The 24,499-nt window shown below is 45.8% G+C and overlaps 1 protein-coding gene across 2 annotated transcripts in view; it reads right to left on the reverse strand.

Annotated features, from left to right (window-relative positions):
* The window catches only part of Ttl (tubulin tyrosine ligase), a 29,158-nt gene extending 13,717 nt beyond the window's left edge, over nt 1-15,441 (reverse strand). The window contains exons 1-3 of one of the 2 annotated variants that reach the window (XM_021641959.2): nt 14,557-15,441; nt 11,978-12,056; nt 3,494-3,726 (exon numbers count right to left, since the gene is read on the reverse strand). In XM_021641959.2, coding sequence (XP_021497634.1) covers nt 3,494-3,726; nt 11,978-12,056; nt 14,557-14,713 — 469 coding nt within the window. In that variant the 5' untranslated portion in view covers nt 14,714-15,441. Of the gene's footprint in view, nt 1-3,493; nt 3,727-11,977; nt 12,057-12,430; nt 12,459-14,556 lie in introns of those variants that run through there. The other variant, XM_060371916.1, reaches the window with a different exon arrangement.
* Nucleotides 15,442-24,499: the final 9,058 nt, after the last annotated feature.

Below are 24,499 nucleotides of genomic sequence, written 5' to 3' on the forward strand. Positions count from 1 at the left end.
GAAGTGGGAACTGAGCAGCAGGCATACACTGCTGTCTTCTTCAGCCTGCAAAAGCAACATGAGGAGCTGCCTCAGGCTCCTGCTGGCCTTACTTCCCCTGGCCACAGTGGACTGTAGCTTGAACTGTGAATGGAAAATTAACCCTTCCTTCCTTAACTCACGTCGTCGGGGTATCTTATCATAGCAGCAAGAAAAGAAGCGAAGACAAATGCCTTTCACATAAATGTCTGTGAAAAATTCCGGCGGACATAAATGTCTGGATCTCCTTCTGAGTTTTTGAACCTGTTCTGTGGACTCATGCTTCTGTCCCTCTGCCAGACTGCGGTGTCCTGGGCACTAGGGTGGCATGGTATGCTGAGTATCCCCTACTGAGTAGAGGGAGTCATTCTACTTTCTCTTTTTCAAGATCACTGAACGTCCCCTCTGGCCTGTTTCATATAAAACTTAGAAGCTTTACATCTGTAGGAAAACCCTGCTGCACTCTTAGCTGGAATCACCTGCACAGCTGGGTGAACTGACATGCTTCCTCCTCTGAGTTCTCCAGTCCATGGACACACTGTTTTCACTCTGCAAGTGCTCTCTGACCTCATTCATAATCCTCCCGGCGCTTCTGGCCTTCTGAGCTACATACACATGCTCTATCTTGGCAGTTCATTTCTTTTTAATTTTCTTTCTACATGTTATCATAAAAAAAAAAAAGCAATGGATCACGGTGAATGAACCGGGCCTTGCCCATTTATGAAGAAAGGTAACAAAAACTAAAAGCAATTACATTTGAGATAAGACTGTAACTCTGCCATTTTCCTATGCCTGTTACATTTACTAGGTGACGGTAGTTTTTAAAAGTTATAAAAAATAAGAGCTGGAGAGACGTCTCAGTGGTTAGAGCACTGGCTGCTCTCCCAAGGACTGAGTTTCGATCCCCAGCACCCGCACGGCAGCTTCAGTTTCAGGGGATCCAATGCCTTCTTCTGGCCTTCTCAGGCACTTCATGCATGTGGTGCACAGACATACACACATGCAGAGCCCACACACATTTAAAAGACACATCTATTTGCCTCGCCCCTGTGTTATTTGTCCTACCTCCCTGAAGAGGCTGTGCGTCATATGTCTCTTCTAATCCTGAATCCCCACACACTTGTTCACTCACTCACTCACTCACTCAGTGCATAGGCTAAAGCTGAGAGGTGCCAGTTTCCATCCTGCCATGTGCAGACTGGATAGGGTACAGATGCAGCCCCATCTGCTTTTACTTCAACAGGCCCTATCAGTTGCATCGCACGCAGACTGGGACAATGGTGCAGGAAAGGAATGGGGCTCCACGGGAGAAGTGAAGTGGCCCAGGACGGAGACGAATCATGATGGTGATGGACAGCAGCTAGATGTTGATATATTTAAAACTCTGAGCCAACCACACCAAGCATAGAGTAGGTATAAGTAATACTTGTTGAACAAGCATAAAAGCCATGTTTTCATCCCATTAATTTGATTGTTTAGTAACCTCCCTGTTAAATGCTCATAGACACTCATCTCGTCCCTTAAAACAAAATTCTTCAAAATGTTATTTTCTGCTCCCCCCCTCCTGCTGCTTTGGTGCCGTTCTGTGCTGTCTTAATGGGTTCCAGGGACCAATAATCCTCCCAATGGCATCCTGACTCCCAGGCCACAACCTAGAATGCCAATAGATGCCTATCTCTCTTCCAAGTCCCCAATTTACCGGCAGAATCAAACTAAAAATAGTACTTAAGATGGAGTTACAAGAGAAAAGAAGAAGCAGGTGAGGCCCCAGCTTGTGGCAATAGCTCACTTCGACCATTTTCAGGAGATTCCAAGGGATGCCTTCCTATCCTGTGATGGAGGAAAAGAAGTTGGAGTCCAATGGACCAGGGACAGAAATGAGTAACAATTGGCCAGGTGCTCTTCCAAACCGTGAAAAAAATAAATTCAAGATGCAATGATTTAAAAATAGCACATGACAGCAGTTACGGGGGAGACTGTGCTCACTACATCAGAAACCTTCTCTATTTAAGTCTGAGCTGATAGGATGAGGCTCCTCCCTCTTCAGGCATCCATTCCACACGTGTACTGAGTGCCTGTGTGGAAGGTACAGAAGCAAACAGAAAGTCCGTGTTCATGTGGGGACTATAATACATCAAGGAAATGGCCAGAAGATGTGATTGAGTCCTGGGAAGACACTAACACACATAGGTTAAAGATACAGAAAGCATGTATCTTTCTGCATACATGCTTAAGATACAGGCATGGAGGCCATTTTAGACCAGAGGAGCCTTCTCTGATGAGGCAATGTCTGAGCTGATGAAGACACATCTCAGGTATAGAGGCAAATTTATCTACTTGAGGGATCCAAGGCAGTCTCTGTGTCTGCAGCACAGTGAGCAAGGCCAAGAACAGGAGATGGTTTCAGAGATACCGGGAGGCGTCCAATAGTGTGGAGTCCCACCAGGCCCCTGGCGCCCTCCTAAATGCATCAGGAAGTAACATAATCAGATCTGCGTTGTTTTTTTTTTTTTTCAGTCATCACTCTGCCTGGCCAGATGACAGCTGGCGGAGAGGCCCACTTCAGCAACTGGCTAGAGAGAACGGTGGCTGTGATTGAGCTCGGGGGTGGTAGAACAGAAGAACCTAAGCCTGAAGAGATATCGAAGGTGGCCCAGGCGAGACGTTGACACATCTCATACAGATGGTAAAGGAAAGGAGAGATCCGAGATTTGGGGCTTCAGAGACTGGGTGGACAGCGGGATCACACACTAAATAGGAAATGTGAAGGAGGAGCAGTTGGGTGGACAAGCAGGGATGGATATGAAACGCTCTGTCCTAGACACTTTGAGTTTGAAATGCCTTTTGGAGACAGTGGGGATATCCAGAGCTTAGAGTGAAGACTCAGGCAATGCACACTAGGGATAAACACTAGGCAATAGACATAAGGTCTTTAAAGGGCTACAGCTGAAGTTCAGAAGGTAGAGCATTGGCCTGGCAAGCAGAAAGGCCCGGGTTTTACCCCCACAACCCAATGACACCAAGCATGAGAGTTCACGCCTGTAATCCTAGCCTTCTGGTGGACAGAAACAGAAGAGTCAGGACTTTCAGGTCATCCATGTCTGCATTCAAGGCCAGCCTAGGCTACATGAGAACCTATCTCAAAAAAATAAAATAAAATAAAATAGGCATGATCTTCTGCTTCTGAGAGGACTCATTCATCTGTATACATCAGTAAGGGCCAGTGAAACAGCTCGGTGGGTAAAGGCGCTGGTACTGGCACTTGCTAAGCCTGATGATCTGAGTTCAGTCCCTCGGATCTATGTGTTGAAAGGAGAGAGGAAACTCCCGAAGGATGTTCTCTGACCTCCACATGTGCATCTATATGCCCCACGCTCCAAACAAAGAGACAGAATATCATTAAAACCCAATGTACCACTGAACAACGTTCAAGAGGATCCTACAACTGGCAGAGTGCGCAGCCATGGCAACTTACCTTTGGCACCAGCTGATGACTTTGCAATCCAAACGTTGCCTTCCCCGTCCTCTTTCTTTCGGTTGTAAGAAGCCAGGAAGAATTCTCTCTCGTCTGTCCTTGTGTTACTGACTGGAAGCTGGATGCCATTCTGTGCTGGAGCAACTGGTGTCTTGAGGTTAGTTGGATAGATCACATAGGACTCTGGGAACCACGTACAGGACTCAGACAGGTCTGGACTGGTCTTGACGAGCCTAGCAGATGACAGAGGGTCAGTCAGACAGCTTTGGACTGGACTTAACTAACCTGGAGGGTGACAGGGGGTCAGTCTCCGTTTCTGGTGAGCTGACCTCTTGCTCAGAAAGATTGCTGCTTTCTCCCAAAGCTTTTCCAAAAGATAAGCAAAACCTGATCTGGTTTCCTTTCACTCTGAGCCTCCATGGACATATATATTCTAACGCATCACACTGTTTGGTGTGACTCCAAAGCCATGTCCTGGTTAATTCAAAGGCTCGTGGTGAGCTGGGAGTGTAGGGCTGTGGGGAACCCTCAGCACCGCACAAGCCAGACTTGGTGGTGGATGTCTGTAATCCTAGTGTTTGAGGGGTAGAAGGAAAAAGGGTCCGAAGTTCAAGGTCTGGAGACCAGCATGAAATATAGGAGACCCTGGCTCAAAACCAACGACAAAACAGCAACAACAAAACCCACAAGGCTCAAAATTTAACTCTTCTTAAATGTATCTCTATAAAACTCAATATAACCCTAAACTGACACTTTTCCACCAATATGTTATACTAGATAAATCCAAATAAAAGTGAGGGCACACTGGGAGGTAGAGGCAGGTGGGTCTCTACAGTACAAGCCCAACCTGATCTACACTGGAAAAAAAAAAAGTGAAAAGAGAGAAAATATCTGAACAACTAGCAAAAATACTATCTTGGCCCAGTTGGAGAAAAATCTAGGAGAAACTTCTCAGCCTACTTAACTCTTCAATCTAAATAATCCAAATACTATTTTAAATCCTTTATACCTTGATTTTAGCTCAGGCTGTTATCCTGACAGAATGAAGATGGAATCCTTCCAGTGGGACACAGGGCAGGAGTGGACCACAGGAAATGCCTTCTGCCCCCAGAATGACATACACCACGGAAGACGAAGTCAGGCCCTGGGCATGGCACGTAAATACAAGGGCTCCCCACCACGCCACTCTCCTGCCACACCCAGAGCTGGAGGTTCAGGAACCCGTTTCACATGGAGAACTGAGTCACAGAGGTATAAGGTTCCTAGATCACAAATGTGCGAGGCCCAGGCAGGATGCAAGCTCCTAACTCCCAAGTCCTAACTCCCATGTTAAACCCACCACCAGCAATTAGAGCCACTGAGGTCTAGCCTAGCCAAGCACAGACCTCCCTGAAGCTGCCATCCCCTCTTCTGTCGAGAACAGAACTGCTCATGTGAGTTCTAAATCTCGATTCATCTACAAAACCCAGTCTAAGAAAAGAGCAAAATGACATTTCAAACTAAGATTTACGGTAAAATGGCTGGGGAGCCTCGGCTGGTAAAGAGCTTGCTGTGTAGGCAGCAACATGACGTGATGTGCACTTGTGACCACAGAGCGGGGGTGGGGAGAGACACACAGATCCCGGGGGGCTGATGGCCACCCAGCTTAGCCTACTGTCTCAAAAGTATATGTATATATATATATATTTCAAGACCAAGTTTCTCTGTGTAGCCCTGGTTGTCCTGGAACTCGCTCGGTAGACCAAGCTGGCCTCTAACTCATAGTCCACCTGCCTCTGCCTCCCAAGTGCTGCTAGGCACACCCAGAAAAAATATATATATATATATAAGGTAGACAGTATCTAAGAATGATACCTGAGGTCTGAGGTTATTCTCTGGCCTCAATACACAAGCAAGCTCAACACACACATACACAAACACACACACAATTTAAATAAAACAATTTTAACAACAAAGAGGATTTGAAAGTTCTTTCAACCCAAAGAGACTAAGAAATATAAACCAACCAACTTCTAGCCCCCTCCACGTTCAGCTCTGTCCCACTGTCCCATACGGTCCTCATGGGTTACGTGGGACCAGTGAGCATTTGAATGGTGGCCAGTAAGACTCAGGAAGTAAACTGTAAACTACTTCTAAATTTAATCAGAAAACCAATGCACTGTAATAATATTTTTTTCCCCAGCAAGCACTTTATTAACTTATCAGGGTAGCATTTCCGCTGTTTCTATGTTGCTACATTGAGGTCCCATCCCAGTGTCGTTTCTACGAGTGTACACAAAAGCATGACGGTTCTGTCCAGGAATGACAGCTTAATTCAGCTCCGGCAGTGCTTCTTCCTGTGCATGCATGAAATGGTACGCGTTTACTATGGAATGGGCAGAGCTAGCTATGTACACCAAATGAGTGTCATCTAAGGCAGAATGTTTAAAATATATATAAATATATTGGTGCTGGAAAGATGGCTCAGTGGTTAAGAGCACTGGCCTCTTGCAGAGGACCGGGTTCCGTTCTCAGCACCCACACGGTGGCTCACAACCAACTGGAACTCCATTTCCAGAGGCTCTGACACTCTCTTCCCGCCTCCTCGGGCACTGCATGCATGTGGTATACACAGACATGCCTGCCAAACACTCCTTCACTTAAAATAACAGGGCAAATATTGGCAATTTAAAATGTTTAAAACAATGGTGTACTATCAAGAAATTGAAAGAGGGACACGGAAGCTAAGAAAATGCCCAGGAGAAGAAAGAAAAAAAAATGAATAAGTAAATGAAGTAACTAGAAGAGATATGACACAAATTTACAATCAGTGTCATCTGCTCTGGTCAAGGCACAGTAAAATGAAAAAGCAGTCTTTGTGGTAAAGGCAACATTTTCAGCAAAGAATATTTGATAAGCAATTTTTCCTCCACACCAAGAAGGAATCAATATTAGTGGTTTGAAGTCATAAATAGCTAGGCAAAACATTCTTTTAAAACTATTTATTTCACTATATTTAAGTGTGAGAGAGTGTGTGTGTGTGTGAGTGTGTGTATGTGCACATGTGAACACACAAGCTAGTGGAGGGCATAGGGTCCCCTAGAGCAGAAGTTTGGAGCTGATCATGAGCTGCCCTGTGGGTGCTGGCAGCCAAACTTACCCCCCCTCCTGAAAGGCAGTGTGTGCTCTTAACCACTGAACTATCTCTCCAATCCTTGAGCAAAAACATTCTTGAATAATTTTCCCCTTGCCGTGCTGAGGGCAGAACCCGGGGACTCCCACGTCCAGGAAAGTCCTCTATAGCTGAGCTGCACATTACCTGGCCTGCCAACAGCTTTTTAACAGGACCTAAACTTGTAACTTCAGTCGCTATGAAAAAGTAGCTATCACACAAAAAGAAAAAAAAAAAAAAACATTGTGCACGGACAGATGATGAGACAAGTTACATTAAGGTAAAAAGAAAAACCCTTGCTGGCCAATTTTATGTCAGTGTGAGGAGGGAGGCATCTGAGAGGAGAGCCTCAACTGAGAAAATGCACTCATGCTAAGATCTGGCTGAAGGGCATTTTCTTCGTTAGTGATTGATGGAGGAGGACCCAGCCCATTGTGGGCGGTGCCATCCCTGGGCTGGTGGTCCTGGGTTCTATAAGAAAGCAGGCTTAGTAATCTATAAGGAGCAAGCCAGTGAGCAGCATCCCTCCATAGCCTCTGCATCAGCTCCTGCTTCTAGGTTCCCATCCTGACTTCTTTCCATGATGGACTACAGATTGGATGTTGTCAAATAAACCCTTTCCTCCCCAAGTTGCTTTTGGTCATGGTGTTTCATCACAGCCATAGGAACCCTAAATAAGATTGATATTTCTCAAGTTTTATAATTAAACCCCAAATAGCCATTGCCTAGAAACTGTAACATCAAAAATGAACTGAAAATTTTAAAAACACTGAAGTTTTCCTTAACCTTAGATAAGTTATATAAGCAGATGCTGCCCAATTAATGCTCTGGGATGCTTATATGGAAAAATATCGTCAAAGTTCAGCCTAAACCTATGGCTCTCAACCTTCCTAACGCTTTAATACAGTTCCTCATGTTGTGGTGACCCACAACCATAAAGTTATTCTTGTGGCCACTTCCTAAGTGTAATTTTGCAGTGTTATGAATCATAAACGTGAATTTCTGATGGGCAGGATATCTGATACGTGGCCCTCAAAGGGCCCGCGACCTGCATGTCGAGAACCACTGGCCGAAACAATGCTGAACTCACGCTACAGCCATCTTGTAATATTTTGCATCTGTCAAAGAATTCCATCTACATGTAAAAAATTACTTTCTGTCATAGCAGAAACTTCTACGGAACTGCCACAAGGTTGGGTTAAAATGTGGATTCCCTGGGAAGTTCATGTTTCCTTTTTTACTCCATTGCACCGTATGGTACATACTGGAAACATTTGCTTCGCTGAATCTGATGATACAAACTGGAAACATTTGTGTTCTAAGGCCCACTCTATAAAAAGTATCATGGCTACAGCTGCCCAAATGGCTCAGGATACACTTGCTAACGTCAGGCCATGATGATTCACCAGTTCAGGAGACTGTTGGAAAAAGAAAAGAATAGAAAGCTAGAAAACTTCAGACAGAAGACAATGAAGTTAGGGAGTGTTCTCTGTTGATATCCTCTGATGGAGAGATGAAAGCATTTTATGGTATTAACTCCAATTCATATTTTCTTGAAGCAGAAATACTTGCCAAGTCATTTTCTTCACCTAGTAAGCCATTATTTCATTCAATATTAATAGATTTTTAAATGGTAGTGTTATACAAAAATCTCACATATATTTATATTATACCCACATGAGCTAAATTTATAAAGAGCAAGGAAGAAAAACTTTATGATCTACTCATACACGTATAGTAATTTGTGTTCCAATATCATAACACATTAATAATCATGATTTCACATATTTCATCATGTAACAAATTGAAGGTTTTACATTTAATGATGTTGTGAATGTTGGCGAAACAAACTAAGAAAATTGAAAACACATCAAAAGTAACAAAGTTGCTTTTCAGTATGTTCAACGCCCCTTTAAATCCAATATTAAGCTAATGAGCTGACGTACAGTTGGAATTTAATGTGAACCTAAGTTTTTCAAATGATATGCTTTCGTTTCCAGCTCAAGTCAATCTTTCTTAAAAAATGAACCCATCTCACCACGGTACATACGAATATTAAAGGAAAGGTCTGATCGATGACCCAATTATTAAAAACTTTTTACATACACATATGCCAGAAGAATTGGATACAGAAATCTACTGTTTGATTGTGTATGTTTGTACGGGCATACCAGATAATCACTGTACCAATGGAGCCTCATCCCCAGCCCTAAATCTACTTTTCCAACCATAGTTTTATGAAATCTAAATTCAGATAAGGGTTTCCAGTGAAAATGTACCCTCTGAACTAAGACAGGCAAGTACACGCCAGATTTTGAAGACTCAGAATGAATAAACAGTATGAATTCATTTTTTAATGTTAATAGCATGTCAAAAGACAACATAGTTTAGGGTATCGTTTTGGGGGCTGCTTTTTTTTTTATAATACTGGGGATCAAACGCAAAGCCTTGCACACTAAAAGTAAGTGTTCTACCAACAAACTTACCCCATTGTCTTAGTTGGGGTTACTCTTGCTGTAATACAACACCATGACCAAAGGATTTATTTTGCTCACAGTTCCATCCTCAAAAGCAGTGAGAGCAGGAAGTCAAGCAGGGCTGGAGCTGACGCATGGAGGGTGTTGCTTACTGGCTTGCTCCTCATAGCTCTGCTCAGCCTGCTTTTTCACAGAACCCAGAAGCACCAGCTCAGGGACAGCACCACCCACAGGGCCTGGACCCTCTCTTCTCCCATCAATCACTCATTAAGTAAATGCTCCACAGCTAGGTCTTATGGAGGCATTTTTTTTTCAACTGAGGTTCCCCCCTCTCAGATAACCCTAGCTTGTTTAGAGTTAACATAAAACTTTCCAGTACATTCGTTAAATAAAATAGATTGAATTGATGGCACCTGTTCTTTGCACTTGCTGTTTGGGGTCTAAAATTATACATGTGGCCAGCATCCTATTTCTGCTGGGCAGTGCTGGTTTGTAAGATGACCTCATTCGGAAGCCCAAACTTCCGTACAGAGCCAAGGCTAAGCTCTATGTGACATCCTTGCATTTCTTCTTTTACGTTTGGAGGTGAGCATCCAACTGCAGGCTCATCCACACTTTTAAGGGAGCAATGCTCAAAGGAGAAAAAGCCTGCCAGGAGATTAAAAAGTTCTTTAAGTGCTCTGAGGTGTGGCCATGGGTTCCCCACGAATTTCTAATACTCCCTGAAATGAGAGGAAGAAGGATCAGGTTGTCCAAGGTCCAGCACAGAACCCCATCAGGGCTCTTGGAAGCCCTCTCAGGCATGCCCGGCCAAACTGTTCTATTTGTACAGATTAGAACCTTCCTGGCTCCATATGAACTGCTGTGGCCTTGGAATGCACAGCTGACTCCCCCATGCCTCAGGTGCCATTCTAACCCACAAAATGAGGGAGCTCACATCTTACTCTCTAGTGTCACTTCAAGCCATACACAATCAGGGCAGAGAGACACACCGCCAAAGGGAGCCGGCGTCTCCTGGAACTGCTACAGCGCCTTGCAGAACACTTACGAGAACAATGGAAGCTGCTGCAGCTGCTGACGGCAAAGGTCACCTGACACAGGTCACGTCACTACCTACAAGATGCCATTTCGGATATCCCACATCGCTGTGGGTCAAAGAATGGGAATTGTCACCACCATCCAACCCCATTTTGCAAATGGGGCACTGGGAGTCAAAGTGGTGCTGTCCAAGGTAATAGAACTGGTCATGGCTGCAGCCCGGATTCTCTGACTCGCCACAGCTGTTGAATAAGCAAATATGCAAAGCACTAGTATTTTTATAGCGTCCCCTGCTTCCTACTTATAAAAGCAAAATTCTACTTTTGTCTTCATGTCTCTGTGTGGGCATGCTCACAGTGGCCAGATGAGGCTATCAGATGCCCTGGAGCTAGTCAGAGGCAGTTGTGAACTGTGTGACACGCCTGGGAAAGGAACACAGGTCCTATGGAAGAACAGTATGTGTGTGCCTAACTACTGAACCATCTTTCCAGCCCTGGCCATTTACAGTCTAAACACAAAAAGAATACATCATACAAAGACTTCAGGAAGCCTCATTCTCTTAGGAATTGCTGCTAAATCATGAAAACCCATCCCAGAAAAATGGGAGAGATACCAGCATGTCCAAAGACAAACAGAGATGCTACAAGAAGCACCCAACCTCTTAAGTCCAAAAGAAACACTGGCAAGTAAAAAGAGCACTTTGCATTGAATCCCATCTCCTACTGTCTCTTTACCTGAAGGCTATTTGACTGTTCACACATGAATTGCAGAGAAGAAATCCAGGAGACCTTCTATAGCTCTGATCTTAGGGACCAGATGAAAATATGAAAATGGCAGTAAGAACAGCAACGAGACTCCAAGAGTTGCAGTTAGGTAGCTACTGCCATTCCATGTGCAGAGAAGAAAGTTAAAGCACAAACACCCACGATGTACCAGGCCCTCTCACACGTCACCTGGCTTAATCCTCCTAATTGCTTTAGGAGGGAGGTGTTCAGGCTTAGACGGATGAGAAGATTTGCCTGTTAATCAGATTCTTCAAAGAGCTGAGGCGAACCCCCAGCTATTGCCTCTGGATCTCAGTCACTCAATTCTACCTCGTAATACTGTGCTTGTGATACCTAGCTGTACCGAGATGTCTCAGAGAGGCAGTGGAGATGACTGTGCTGCCTTCTGTCCCAGTGTCTTCTCAGGGACCCCTAGATGCTTGACAGCTTGCGCACCTCTCTCCGGGGAGCAGAAATGCCTGGCAACTTAGCCCCCCCTCACCCCTCCGCCCTTTCCCCACAATCAGAGAGGATGGGAAAGCTTCTAGGAGAGCAAATGCCAAGAAAAAGCGGAACTGCTCCTGACTGACACCACGGCAGATGCTCAGTCACTCTGCTTCAAGCTGTGACAGCTCTCATCCACGTCAGAGCACCAGGGATAAGACTTCAGCTAAAGCCACCTCTTTGCTGGGCTCCTAACCCGCCCTGCCCTATTGTTCCCCACTCACTTCCATTTGGGTTTGCCTTCAGAATCTTCCAAGAAATCACTTACACTAGAACACCCCCCCCCCCCCTTCCCGAGCGTCAGGCTCTGCTTCTCGGGAGCCTGGCCTAGGAGACAGGCAGGTCTTATTAAGTGATACATAGCAATGCCTGAAACTGTAATCAAAGCCACCGAGAGGCCACAGCCCTGATATCTGCTGGCTTTCAGACCGGCAAAGATTTTCTTTTTTTTCCTTACAATAATCCCTTATCTTGGCCTCAGAGCTTCAAGAGGAGAGCTAAAAGCCATTTGCGACAGACACTGAAACGGGAGGTGTTCGGGAACACTTACTTCACTAAAGAAGCTTTGCGGCACAGTTTGTCCGCCCCCCTGTAGTAATTCACCAGCTGCACCAGCCCCGGCTCGTGACCTACAAGGAAAGAAGAGGCTCAGAAGGGAAACAGAACAGGCACAGAATGACAATGTCAGCGGCAGCGTGCAGAACAGATGTGTCATGCCCAGCTTCCCCTTCTCTCCTTTCAGGCTGGCTGTCAAACATGGAATGCCTGGTGTTTCTGTGCCCCAAGCTCCCTTTTCCTTTTAGTAGCCTACTCCCAATACTCAGACTGACAGACAGGTCAGCTGGGACGAGGCTCCCTTTTTCTTATTAGGAGGAGACTGAGTATTTCCTATTTTGTTTCCCCTTGGCCCTTACACAGTCCTCTCTGGGACTAACACACACAGGCTTGTAATCTGCTGAGCAAGGCTACCCGAATACAGCCACGAATTGACCCTCAACCTCACCTTCTCCAAACATCAAAGTAGGCAGCAGAGTACAGCCTGTCTGCCTCCAGGACCTTCCAGAAGCCACTAGGAAGTGAAAGAAGGTCCTGGAAAGGCCACGTGACCCTGTCAGAAGCTCTGAGAGCAACTCTGCACTATCCCACGAGGAAACATCTCAGCAGCTCTTACTACAGAAACCCTTCTACCATCACAACCGGAGGCTTGGAGGACAGCGCATCCTCGGCACATGTGAGGCCTTGGGTTCAATTCCCCAGCACCACAAAGGATAAAATGAAATAAATACGAGCGATTAGAAACAAAAATGATACAACACAGATACATTCTATTAAAAAAAAAATTAGCTCCTAACAAAATGCTTTGTCTCTTTCCAGCAACAAGGCCAGGTCTCAGAGGTAACAATAATTAATCTAACCATGGCACACGACCAAATCAGAACTTTCAGGCATTATCTGGTTTACATCTCCCTGGGGAAGACAGGCCCAATCCACAGTTGACCTGGTACCCTCTTGTCCCATTGGTCCTGGCCTTCCAGTGCCTGAACCTGACCCTCTGTTTCTCCTCGGGTTTTATGAATCCCACTTGAGACAAAAAGTGAATACTCCCAACAGTGAGGGGCTAGAACCATTTTGGTTAGAGGACGCAGCTGTCTTTTCCATAAAAATAAAATGTCTGCCGGTCATCTGCTAAATATGTGGTGCCTTCTTAGGACTGGGGTCCCAAAGGCTTTCTCGTTGTCATCACACCAGCAAGGCCAACTACCCCCGGCCCAGCCTGAGCTGAGCCTTTTGGTGTGTTGTCAATATCAAGATTCTACCTAAGTTCTCACCATCCGGCACTGCCAGATGCCAAGAGGAGCTAGGAAGACAGGAAGGGAAGTGGCAAAGCAAGGAGGAGCAAACTGGTCAGCTGCTCCTGTACTTTCAGGGAAGTTTGTTTTGTGGGATTTTCTCTGCTGAGCCCTTCCAGAGGAACACAGCTAACACAGGGACATCATTTTCCACACACATGTTCTACTCTGAGATTTCTGAGGCTTCTAACCAACCATTCCACAGCATTGCCATGCTAGGGTATAAACTTGTATAGTAATGAAAAGCTGTCCCTGAACTATTTCAGTAAGGTTAAGCCTTAACATACCTCCCTCCGCAAACCAGCCTTATCTTGGTATGGCTGTAATGTCACTCAAATGCCCTATGGAAGGTTGCCAAATAGTTAATGTCAAAGGACCCACTTTCTGGTCTCATCCATCTCTGACCACACCGATTTCTGAAAAGCCTCCCCTCCCCAGGACATGGGACAGCCTACGGTGTTCTCTAAGGTAGAGATGCCCCTTCGCTCCCTCTCCCCTTCTGTCCTAGGAATTCAAATGAACCCACCCCCAAGGGAGTTTCTGTAGAAGAACCAGCTCCCCAGAGAGACGCAGACCCTCCTCAGATGACTGTACAGTGAGGGGACCAAGAGAGCAGGCTCAAGGCTGTGGGATGCTTGTTGAACCCATCTGGACAACTCCTAGATGACGTCGTTGAGAAGGGAGTTGCTGTCCCTTCCTACAGAGGAGTTCTCGAATAAAGTGGTACCACGCCAGTTTGGTACCCATGCGGGTGAGGAGATTAAAGGTCACCCAAGCTTGTGTAAGATCCATCACTAGATGCACAGCTGCAAGTGCACACTTTTGGTGCAGCTAAAAGGAAGGGCTGAAATGGAACAGCCCCCTATCCCCAGCCCCCTTTCCTGGAAGCTACTGCTTTGGTGAATTCAATGAGTTTTTCCCAAATTCCTTGCCGGTTCATCTGGGCCTTTGGGTAGCACATGCCTCTGGGGTTTCCACAACAACTCCCCCTCCACGCCCACACCACACAGGGCAGAATCCTCGGTGGCAGATGCCTGCAGCGGGCCCAGGGAAGCTCCGGGACCAGGCCGACCCTGGCTGCAGGGTTAGGTCACTGTCAGCAGACAGGACAACCGCACCCAGACTCCATTCCGAATCCAGCTGCGGGTTTAGATCTTGCTGGACCCGTTTTAGATCAGCTAAGGCGAGCTCGCGCCGAGGGGGAAGATTAATGACCTTAAAAAACAAAAGCGCTGGCTCTCGGAACGGTGCGCGCAGCGGCCACGAGGGAAAGGCTCACCCAGTCTCCCGAAGGGCAGCCGGTTCCTCTCGCCCAGCATCAGGTTGAACCGGGGGTTGTCCCGCCGCAGCCTCTTCCAGTGGCCGGTGGCCAGCAGCAGCCGGGAGACCTCGGCGTAGACGCTGCTATTCTCGTCCCGCACCACGAAGGTGTACATGGCGAAGGGCAGCGCGCCCCGCAGCCGCCGCGCGGGTCCAGGACGCGGGGCTCCCCCCGTGGACGCTGCCCAAGCCCCAGCCCCCAGCCGCCCGCCCAGACACCCGGCCGCGCCTCCGGATCCCCTCTGCGTCCGCTCCGGGCGCCCGCGCCACCGCCCGAGTGGCAAGCGCCACCCGGACGCCGCGCCCACCGCCGGCGCCCCGCCCACGACCGTGATTCCGCGCGGCGCCCGGGGCAGGTTTGCGGGCCGCTGCGGCGGGAGCTCCTTCCCGGGCAGGGTCCGCCCCGGCCGCCGCGCGGCGAGGGGCGCACGTGTGGCCTCGGCGCTCGGAAGCGCGCTCGAGGGACAGACGGAAAGGATTCCAGCTGCGCCCCGGATCCTAGCCCGCAAACATCCCTTTCCGCGGTCCGTCCCGGTCTTCCACCCAGTTCAAAATCAGATTTGATGGATGAAAACAAAAGACCCAGGCGGGGGTGTAGCTCGGTTGTTAGAAGGTTTGCCCAGCCAGCGCCGAGGCCTGGGTTCCGTCTGGGTCCTGTAAAATCCCGCACGCCTCTCTTCTGAGGAGGTGACGGAAGAAAGATCCGGTATCCAAGGTCATCCTCGGCTACTTAGTGAATCCGAGGCCAGCTTGGGCTACATGGGGCCCTTTCTCAAAAGAAATAAAAACTAGAGTTCTGAGGTTCCTTCCTGTGTCCAAGTGCAGCTGCGCTTCCCTTCCGATCTGCTGGCTGTTGGTTTCCGGCGGTGGGGGTTGTCACACTGTCATCTGCTGAGCCGGGGCTTGTGCGGTGCAGAAGAGGACTCCTTTGGACTCTGCCGTGGGTCAGTCTCAACCAGGACGGGACCGGGGAAGCCCTGGATTCCTCACAGTCCTGCAGTTCACCAGCGTTGTGTGACCTCAGCTTCCCCTTCTGAGTGGTGGCAGATTAGCCCGTTAAAGGATTTTTGTCCCTTTGACTGATAGCCTGAGGAAACCAACTATGAGCATCTCTAGACCCACTCATAAATGCCCTGAGCAGATCCAAATTTTACCTGTTTAATTAGCTTGTCTGACGCAGGGGGGAAGGAGGGGGACCCTCTCCACCGCTTCTCTCCTGAGTACACTGTGAAGGCCCTCCCCTCTCTTATCCCTCCCATCCACCGCAGGCACACCCTGGCTTTATGTAGGGCTGGGGATCACACCCAGAGCTCTGTACATGCTCAGCAAACATCCTACCAGTTGAACACATCCCCAGCCCGACACTGTCTCATTTTCGTTTGTTCGTTTGGGTTTTGGTACTCCTTTTCATAGTGATAAAAACTCCTCTCTCCCCCCTCCGTGCACCGATTTTCGAGGGTCTAGTGAGACCAACACTTAGGGCAATGAATATCAGGTCTACACTAATGGGGCCACCCTGGTCCCTTTTGTCACGGTGAGTGGTGACACAGAAAAATAATGCAAAACTACCCAGTCTGATTCTGAGCTGCGGAAAATCGTCAGCTTTGTCGGCAGCCATTACTTAGATGCAGGATGCCGGGAACTTGGAGCCTCCTTGTCATCTTACAGAGGGAGGACTCTGTCCGAAACTTAGACTTCCCATCCCCCTTGGAATTAGTCCCTGTCACATGGATGTTAAGTTCTTACCAATACCTGTAGGCGGCATGCTTCACTCCTAATCTGGACCTTTGGAATTTAGGCCTGTCTTCTCCTTCTGGAGGTAACCCAGTCCCCCCATTGTAGGCATAAGGTTATTGTGTAATTCAAATGCTGAATTCTGTATCCCCACATCTGGTTGCAGTCCTTGTTCTGAGACTCTCCTGACTCAATGTTGTGTTAACTCTGCTCCCCAATTATCCCCTGATATGCCAGTAAAGCCACTTAACAGCCAATCAATGAGCAAGGGAGAGAATAGGGCTAAGCTCCTGCCAGCCAGAGGAGGAGGAGGGAGAAGAGAATGTAGGGGATTCAGCGATGGGAGATGTCCAAGAGACATCAGAAGGAGACATCAGAGGTTTAATCGAGAAGGAGACATGGAGCAGGGAAGCTATAAAATGTAAGTATCACTGTGATGTAAACTGGGAAGAAACCATATTAGCTCAGGGGGTTAAGAATGGAGTAATAACTGCTCAGTTATTATGTTATAAAGCTTATTATTAAACAAATATAAAAGAGTCTCAATTATTTGTGTGAAAACCAGGTTAAGAGAAAACTGAGAAACAAACACAGTTTTGTGAAAAGAACTTTAACACCTCCTCTTTCTTATTCCATGGCTGGTGATTGGGTGAGTGTGTTTTGATCTGTCGTGTGTTCTTACCATGGTGTGCTGCCTTGCAACCAGCCCAAGGGAGACAGAGCCAATCGGTGACAGATTAATCCTTTCTCTGTATGAGATTATTATCTTGGGTATTTGTTGTAGTGACAGGGCCAGCTGTAGGTTTGTCAGCCTGCCACTAACTAAAGTCACCTCAGGTGAGAAAATGCCTCCATCAGATTGCTTTGTGGGGACATTTTTCTTGATTTATGATTGATATGGGATGCCCCTGCCCACTGTGGGTGGTGCCAGCCCTGGGCAGGTGGTCCTGTGCTGTACTGAAAGCAGACCCAGGAAACCATGAGAAGCAAGCTGATAAGCAGCATTCTTCTGTGACCTTGGGTTCTGCTGCTACCTCCAGGCTCCTGCCCTCATGATGGACTGTGATTGGGATGTGTAGTCAAATAAACCCTTTCTTCTCCGTGTTGCTCTTGGTCAGGACTTTTATCAGAACAACAGAAAGCGAACTAGAAAGCACACATGAATGGTATGTGTTTTAAATACGCTCTCCCTGTCCAGTTCACTCGTCTTAGCTCTGGCTGTGGCCCTGCAGAGAGTCTTGGCTCCTTAGTACTAACAACTTGAAACTGTTGAACAGAGAAAAGTCCCTTAAGGGAAAAATAGTTCTGTATGTAGACGACAATTCCTGGAATAGACTTTGAGTCAGTGTTTTCTTGCTGTGGAGAGACACCGTGACCACAGCAACTCATATAAAGGAAAGCATTTAATTGGGGCTGGCTTACAGTTTCAGAGGTTTAGTCCATTAATGTCATGGTGGGAAGCATGATGACATGCCAGCAGATTCCACACAGGAGAGGAAGCTGAGAGCCCTACATCCACATCAGCAGGCAACAGGAAGAGAGTGTGACACTGGGCCTGGCTTAAGCATTCCGTCAACCGCTACAGTGTGTTAATTTTCTATTGTTTCAGGCTTTTCAATTTTTCTTTCTGTTGTTGATCCATAATTTAAATTGATTGTGATCGTAGAGAATACTTCGCATGCTTTCCACCCTTTTAATCCTCGAGATCATGTGCAGCGTGGCCTGTAGTCTGTGGAAATATTTCGTGTGCTCTTAACCAGAACGATGGTCTCTGCCTACTAAGTGGGGAGTTCTGTTTATGCTGAGCAGGGTGCCCTTTTTGATGGTCTGTTCAAATTTTGTTAGTTTTATGACGAATAATTTTACTACTTATTTACACAAGGCTTTGAAGCCCACAACTGCAGTTATTGAAGTGTGTATTTCTCCCTTTACTTGACAGCTTTGGTTGCATGACTATGAGGCTGCAAGATGTATTTTTACCTTAGAGAGATGCCTAGGTTGTTTCTTCTATGACCATAGCCAGTTGTGTTTATTGACAGTGTATAAATTAGTTACTTTTCTGTTGCTGTGGTAAAACACTTTGACTACTCAGGATGTTAATTGATTAATTTATTGATTAATTAAAATACTTTGACTTATAGTTGTTACATCTTCCTGGTATGTTGACTCTTTCCATTATTATGAAATTAACTATTCTGGTTCTAAAAAAATCTTTGTAGTACAGTCTATTTTGTGTTATGGTAACACAGATGTTAGAGATTTTAGAGATACCAGAATAAACTGAATGACTTAGGACAATAGAACTTGATTGTAAAACTTGATTGTCTTACAATCAAGTTCTGGCTATAGAAGCTGGCAGCAAAGCCACAATTCCTCCCAAACCTTCTCTACCTCTTCCTAGCACCCGGTGGCTCTCAAGAGCCCATGGAGTGAACACATCTCATGGTCGATACATCCATCAGTCCTCCCATGTCTCTGTCCAAATTCCCCTCTTACGAGGTTATCTTACTGAATGGGGTTCTGATAGGACCTCCTCCTCACTTGCTTACCTCACCAGGAATAGCTGAATTAGGTGCCCGTCTCCAAATAAGACTGCATACACAGGTTTCTAGTGGACATAAGTTTGAGAGAAACATCATCCAATCCAGTACAACACTCTACTGTAGTGACAATTTTGAAACTCTGGTTTCTTTAAAAAAACACATTAATATTATAAGAATATGTTTTCATTTTGATCCCAGGTCTGTAGATATGGCCTGCTTTGAAGCAGTTGACTATGATTTGCCTCGTGCTCTGGCTCGAGTGTGATTTTGCCAGCTGCAGATAGTTTCTGCAATTGTGTGATGCTTGGAATTCGGGGAACTTTTCAGAGGGTGTGTAAATGCTAGGGCCCTGAGAGAGTGGGCAGGTTATTGGTTGTTCGTTGGTTGCTGTTGGTTGCTCTTTGTTAAGTAGTGATGCACGAAGAAGAAATTAGATATCGTGACAATGAAGATCATACTTGTCCCAAGAAGCTCAATGCCCCTAATCAGCAGGAAGTAGTCTAATGATAATGTTGCCCCCTTTCCAACCCCTGACTTTATTCAGGAATCGCTTTCCTTTCCTCTCACATATAATGTTAAGGGGTTGAAAGGGCAAAAAAGGTAGAGAAGGGTGGAAGAAAGAAGAACCCACAAGGTAGTAAAATGCTGGCTGCATTCCACCCCTGATTACTTCTTGCAAAGAACACCTTTTCGTATCATTTTATCTTTCACCAGTTAATCATGTACCTGTGTTGTCTGTGTGTGTTCATAGGAGTGATGCATGTACATACATGCTTATATGGAGGCAGGGGTCAGCACTGGGTGTTTTCAAATATTTGCCACCTTTTTTTTTGGTCAGAGACTCTCATTAAACCTGGAGCTCACTGAATAGGCTTCCCAGTGAACACCAGGAATCCGGCTCTCTCCTTCTCTCCAGTGCTGAGGTGACACATGCACTACTGCACCCGACTTTTTTTTAATTTTTTGTTTTTAGGCTTATTTTATGTGTATGTGTCTTCTGTCTGCATGTATGTGTGTGCACCACATGCACGCAATGCCCTTGGAAGCCCGAAGAGTGTGTCAGATCCTCTAGAACCAGAGTCACAAAGGTTGTGAGCCATCATGTGGGTGCTGGGAACTGAACTGAGGCCATCTACAGGAGCAACAAGGGTTCTTAACTGCTGAGCCATCTGCACACACACCCTACCTGGCTTTCTCTGAGTATTAGGGGTCCTAATTAGAGTCCCCCACGCTGGGACAGCAGGCATTTACTAACTAGAGTTTCAGGTGGATGTGAGCCGCCATGTGGGTGCTAGAAACTGAACTTAGTTCTTCTACGAGACCAACGAGTATTCTTAACTGCTGAGCCGTCTCTCCAGCTCCCCTATTGTAATTTTAAATCAAAGTTCTGCCCCTAAAAGACAAAACTGGAGACCAAGTATGATGGTACTTGCTTGTAATACTCATACTGTGCCTAAAAACAACCTGGAATCCATAGTGAGACAGACAGACTGACAGCGAGAAATAGTTACAATTATGAAGCTGATTTGTGAGATGATATATAGGAGACATACACGCCTAACACATTTTAAGCGTTCTCTCTCCAGTTTAAGCTTCTGCCTCTGTTTTTAGTTCTCAAGAAGCAGCAGCCTGATGTCTGTTCACCAACCAAATTTACATGAAAATCCACCTGTGAAGGAACTCGAAATAAGCCATATAAAACTGCTCAGCAATTCACCTCTGACTTTCAAGAACCTGAGGCCTGAGTTCTTTTCAGTACCACACAACACAGCATTTTTAGGCTTGTAGTTGAGCCCTATTATGACGAGATTGGTTGAGAAGAGCTGTCTTCTTAGGCTCTTATCCAGTTCTTATCTCTGAGACAAAGCAGCGGCCCTGCCACAAAGCCATGCATAAGTTATGCTGCTGCTCGTTCCTGATACTGTCTATGACGTCAGAGGCAGAGTCGGTTAACAGATGCTGCGAGATCCCATAGTCTGGGACTCTTTGCAAACACTAGATAGGCTTCTGGGACTGGTAAACCACCTATGTTTCTCAAGGTAGAGTGAAACTGATGGTCTCATTTGCGTGAAGAGTGGAAGGAGTCTCCCACTAAGGTAAGGAAGAGTTCATATTTTCTCGACTCTTGCCTGTTCTCCGTGGATGGATATGCTTATGATGGCCAGTAAAAAATAGATGATAGTCAATTTCCCATTTATATACAGTCACATTCCTCTTTTCTTGTCAAATTCTTTGTTATCCAGACTAGTTTATTTATAGTACATTTTGATTAATAAATCAAAAGTATTTCATTAGTAGAATTCATGCTGAAAATATAATGTAGGCTATCCACTTTAAAAATAAGAATGCCAGAATTTCTGAAGTGAAAAAAATTAAAATATTGTGCTAGATACAATCACCTCTCCCTTTGGGTCATTAAGGAGGTCTATCAAGATTCCACATGTCCTATCTCCACGTCTGTGAGAGGTCCATGCTGTGCCCTGTGGCTGTGTGAAAAGCAAGTTTCCCAGAGGGACAAGATACACAGGCCTGCCTGTCAGCCCACTCTAACAAATCAAAACGGCTTAAAGCAAAAGAAGACAAAGGACACACAAGGCACGTGTAGAGAATAAGGCTTTGCCTGAATCTTAGGGTTCATGCGATATCCTCGGGAGTTGTTCTCAGTTTTTAAACCTCTTGTCTACACTTTTAAAATGGCTTTGAGCATACATAAGCACATCTCATGGCTTTCATGAGGATTGGGACATGCTGAATGAATCATCCTGTGCAGCCAGAAGGATCTCAACAGCTGTAGTCTGAAGACATGGTGCTGTTCTACAGAATACCCTACAGGACAAGCCAGCAGGGGAGGAAGGGAAACGGGAAGAGCCGGGAAGGAGCCAGACAGGATGTGGTCTCAGGTTTGCTCTGCCATGGTCCGATCTGGAAGATGGAGCCACGGAGAACAGACTGCATGGCAGAGGTTCCTCTCCCAAGAGGCACTGCCTATTCCCCAGGGAAAGCGGCTCATTCATCAGCTCCATTCCATGGAAAGCTGGAGGCGGGAGACTTCAGCTGCCACTGCCGTACAAGCAGGTCATGAGCAACTGAAGGGATCCAAGTGGTGGCACGGCGTCTCAGACTCCACTTCCGGACCTAGTCTATGACCTGGTGGGCGAGTGCATGCGTGACCCAGGGACACTGCTGCTTTTCATTCTTCGTTCTTTCAGTGCTCCCATCCTTCACACCCCCCTCCTACCTTCACATCGCATGCATCTTTACACTTGTATTTAAGCCTGGATTCCAGTTATAGAAGAAGGCATGCGCCATTTGTCTGCACTCCCTCAGACGAACTTATTTCTGTCCATGTAATGATCTCTAGTTCCTTCCGTTTCCCTACAAATGGCCTTTCTTTCCTTTCTTCCTTCCTTCCTTCCTTCCTTCCTTCCTTCCTTCCTTCCTTCCTTCCTTCCTTCCTTCCTTCTTTCTTTCTTTCTTTCCAGCTGAATAAAGCTCAATAATGTAGTGTCTGGTGAGAGAGCGAGAGAGCCATGGCTCATTGGAGATAGAGAATAACTTTTTGGATGTCAATTCTTCCTTCCACCTTGCATTGAGATAAGGTCACTTTTGTTATTTCTGTTTCCCAGCCTGCTCCAGGCTGTCTGGTGATGCTCTTGTTCCCTTGCATAGCTGCTGCCTCTGCCTGCCATTCCCCAGGAATGCTGGTTTTATAGATACTTTTTCTGTAGGTACCAGGGCTGGAATGAAGTGTCTAGGCTTATATGGCAAAAGCTTTTGCCTACAGAACCATCTTGCTGTCCTTCCAATGTATGTCAAAAGTTGGGTGGCTGTAGCTCTGAGAGTTTTCTGTTTCTTTTATTCTATGGCATTGGCCCACATGTCTGTTTTTGTGCTAGGGTCATGCTGTTTTCATTACTATGGCTCCGTGGCATAATTTAAGATCAGGTCTTATGATAACTCCAGTTTTGTTCTTTTCACTTAGAATTGCTTTTCTATTTGGGGTCTTTGTTGTTTCCATGTTATCTTTCTGATTGGTTTTTTCTTTTTTTTTTTCTTTTTTTCTAATTCTGTGAAGAGTGTCACTGGAATTTTCATGGAGACTGTGTTGATTCTGTAGGTTGTAGGTAGGATGGCCATTACATAACATCAGTTCTTCCAACCCAGGGACATGAGAGTCTTTCCATCTTTCGGTGTATTCTTCAATTTCTTCTCCTCCTCCTCTTCTTCCTCCTTCTCTCTCTCTCTCTCTCTTTCTCTCTCTCTCTCTCTCTCTCTCTCTCTCTCTCTCTGTGTGTGTGTGTGTGAGAGAGAGAGAGAGAGAGGGAGAGAGAAAGAGAGACTCATTGGTGCAAATTATATTCCGTGAAAACACAACGCTCTTTCAAATAAGCTCCTGCTGTAAGCCCAAGGAACAATAAACACTTAAAGTTTCCACAAGCTTTGCCATTTCATTTACAGGATCAAAGAAGCACACCGTTAATCTCCTCAGAGGCCCCATGCGTGTCTGAACATGCCTCTGGCTCTATGGTCTTTCTGAAGAAGTCCTAAGGTTTTACTCGTACAAAACCAGATATCTGGGCTGGAGAGATGGCTCAGTGGTTAAGAGCACTGGCAGCTCTTTCAGAGGACCTGGGTTTAGTTCCTAGTGCCCACATCCCAGCCCACACCTCTTTGTACCTCAAGTTCCAGAGGACCCAACACTCTGACACATACATAAATTCAGATAAACAAACAAACAAACAAAATCAGGTAAGCAAGACAGGTTACAACTAGCAATCAACACCTGAAGGTGACCTTAAAGGCATTTTCTTCCTATTAGTCTCTATTTTTGATGTGTAGTTCTTCTCAAGAAAATATTTTCCATATAAACTTTGGAATCACTTCAACAGGGACTAGTAAATCCTCTTATTTGCTTAGCCAGCGCCTCACTCAAATGTAATTAAACTGCTGTGTCCTTTCTGTCTCTTTATTTATTCAGCTTTTCTGTCCCTTCTATAAAATTAAACTATTTAGAGTCTTGCCTTTCATCTTAAATTTATTTTCTGTTTAGTTGTATGTAATGAGATTTTTTTTTCTATATCCATTTCTGATTTTTTGTTTCTGCTTTATACTTTGTTTGAGACAGGGTTTTACACAGTGGCCAGGCTAGCCTTAAGCTCATAGCACTTCTATCTCAGCTTCCCAAGTCCTAGGGTTAACAGTGTGTGACATCACTCTCAGCTTCATTTCTGAGTTTTGTTAACAGAATTTATACATACTTTTAACTAAATTTCTAATTTGTGATTCTTCCGTCCTCAAAAGCCCAAGAACCTTAGCCATGCCTTCCCCATTCTGCCCTGCCCAGGTATAGGCCATTTAATGAACCAATCAGGTATAATGTTACAGGCAGTTTTACACAAACAAGGATGGGTGTATGCGGCAGGCAGTAACCAGATCTTAAGTGCCAGTAATTAACCTTAGACCAACCTCCAACATTAGTATAAACCTTATGTAGTTCTTTAATATTTTATGGATTTTTTTCATTTGTAAATGTAAAACTAGGTGAACACTGAACCAAGAGAAATACTTTCATATGTCAACAAGCCCGAGCTACCATGGTGTCATAATTTCTGTTCACAGATTCAC

Source organism: Meriones unguiculatus, chromosome 18 (genome assembly GCF_030254825.1).
Source record: "Meriones unguiculatus strain TT.TT164.6M chromosome 18, Bangor_MerUng_6.1, whole genome shotgun sequence".
NCBI classification, from domain to species: domain Eukaryota; kingdom Metazoa; phylum Chordata; class Mammalia; order Rodentia; family Muridae; genus Meriones; species Meriones unguiculatus.